Consider the following 1304-nt stretch of genomic DNA (forward strand, 5'->3'; position numbering starts at 1 on the left):
ACTGACGGGACTTTCGGTACCGGGTTGTGACCTCACGTAACTGTCGCTGAAATCGAACGCGTCAAAATTTGAATCAGAAGTTTGGATGACTTTACATTGAATGTCAATGAAAGTGCAGCTGTCATCTCATATAAAACTCCGAGAAAGTAGGAAAATTGAAGCACATTATAAAGTACACCCATCGCAGGACATTCAGTCCCCAACTACATGGCAGTCATAAATTGTTTCTAATCTTAACATAATACCAAATCATTGGAAAAATAATTTTGAGGGTCTTACATCATTGTCATCTTTCGATAGTAGTTGGAGTATTTTTCTAAAGGTCTCCGTATTTTTCGCAATTGGATTTAAAGTGTTGATAATAGAGTCTACAGCCGACATGAAATACCAGTTATACAGTTTGGCGTTTCTTTTGTTCATTTACAGTGGTTCAGCTCAGTTACCTCCTTCCTTTGGAAATATTCCGCAACCTGCGGCAACGTCAAGGTGAGAAGAAACTTTTAACAGCTACAAATTATATCTATGAAATTTACACGTTTTTACTCTTTTGAAATTGGCATAATATTCTAAGATCTATAATTTTTTTCATTTGATATTCATTGAAGGAAGCTTAAAGATCGAAACGTTCATTTTAAATGCATGTTTTCTCATTCTTTCTTTACTTATAAATACATTTTAAAGTCTTACTAGTGTGCCACTTGAGATGCTATTCAATATATTTTATTATTTTGCAGATACTGAATATGTATTTATATAATTTGACCATATTCCAACTTTTACTTTCATTAAGATTCGGACATTTTGACACTTCTTTTTAATTAAGATTGCTTGAAAATATTAAGATATAAAAGTCGTTTATTTGATATCAATATTTATAAGTCTTTTAAATTATGTAACCGTGCTAATAGATATTTCGAAATGGAACATAAAAATGAGAGAATATTTTGTAGATTCTCTTCTTATCATGCAACTGATATAGGGCGGTATGTAGGAACTGGAATTAATATTGTTTTTAACATGCTGATCTCTATCTATCTATCTATCTATCTATCTATCTATCTATCTATCTATCTATCTATCTATCTATCTATCTATCTATCTATCTATGTATCTATCTATTATTATAATATTTACCACGATATTGGAGTCAGTCTACATCAATGTTTCAGGCCCTTACGGACATTGTCAGGACTATGTGTCGAGCACTATTCGTACCATATTTGTATCATAACATGATTCGATATGTATATATCTTTTTGTCTATTTATCTATTTATCTATCTATCTATCTATCTATCTATCTAT

At 31.1% G+C, this 1304-nt stretch overlaps 1 protein-coding gene across 1 annotated transcript in view; it reads left to right on the forward strand.

The window, feature by feature from the left end:
• The window catches only part of LOC144963744 (uncharacterized), an 18785-nt gene continuing 17481 nt past the window's right edge, over window positions 1-1304 (forward strand). Inside the window, exon 1 of the mRNA XM_078897692.1 lies at window positions 1-486. Within this exon, the coding sequence (XP_078753818.1) occupies window positions 380-486 (107 nt within the window). The 5' untranslated portion in view covers window positions 1-379. The remainder of the gene's footprint in view (window positions 487-1304) is intronic.

Source organism: Berghia stephanieae, chromosome 2 (genome assembly GCF_034508935.2).
Source record: "Berghia stephanieae isolate SIO BIC M18660-M18661 chromosome 2, UCSD_Bste_1.3, whole genome shotgun sequence".
Classification (NCBI taxonomy): Eukaryota; Metazoa; Mollusca; class Gastropoda; order Nudibranchia; family Aeolidiidae; genus Berghia; species Berghia stephanieae.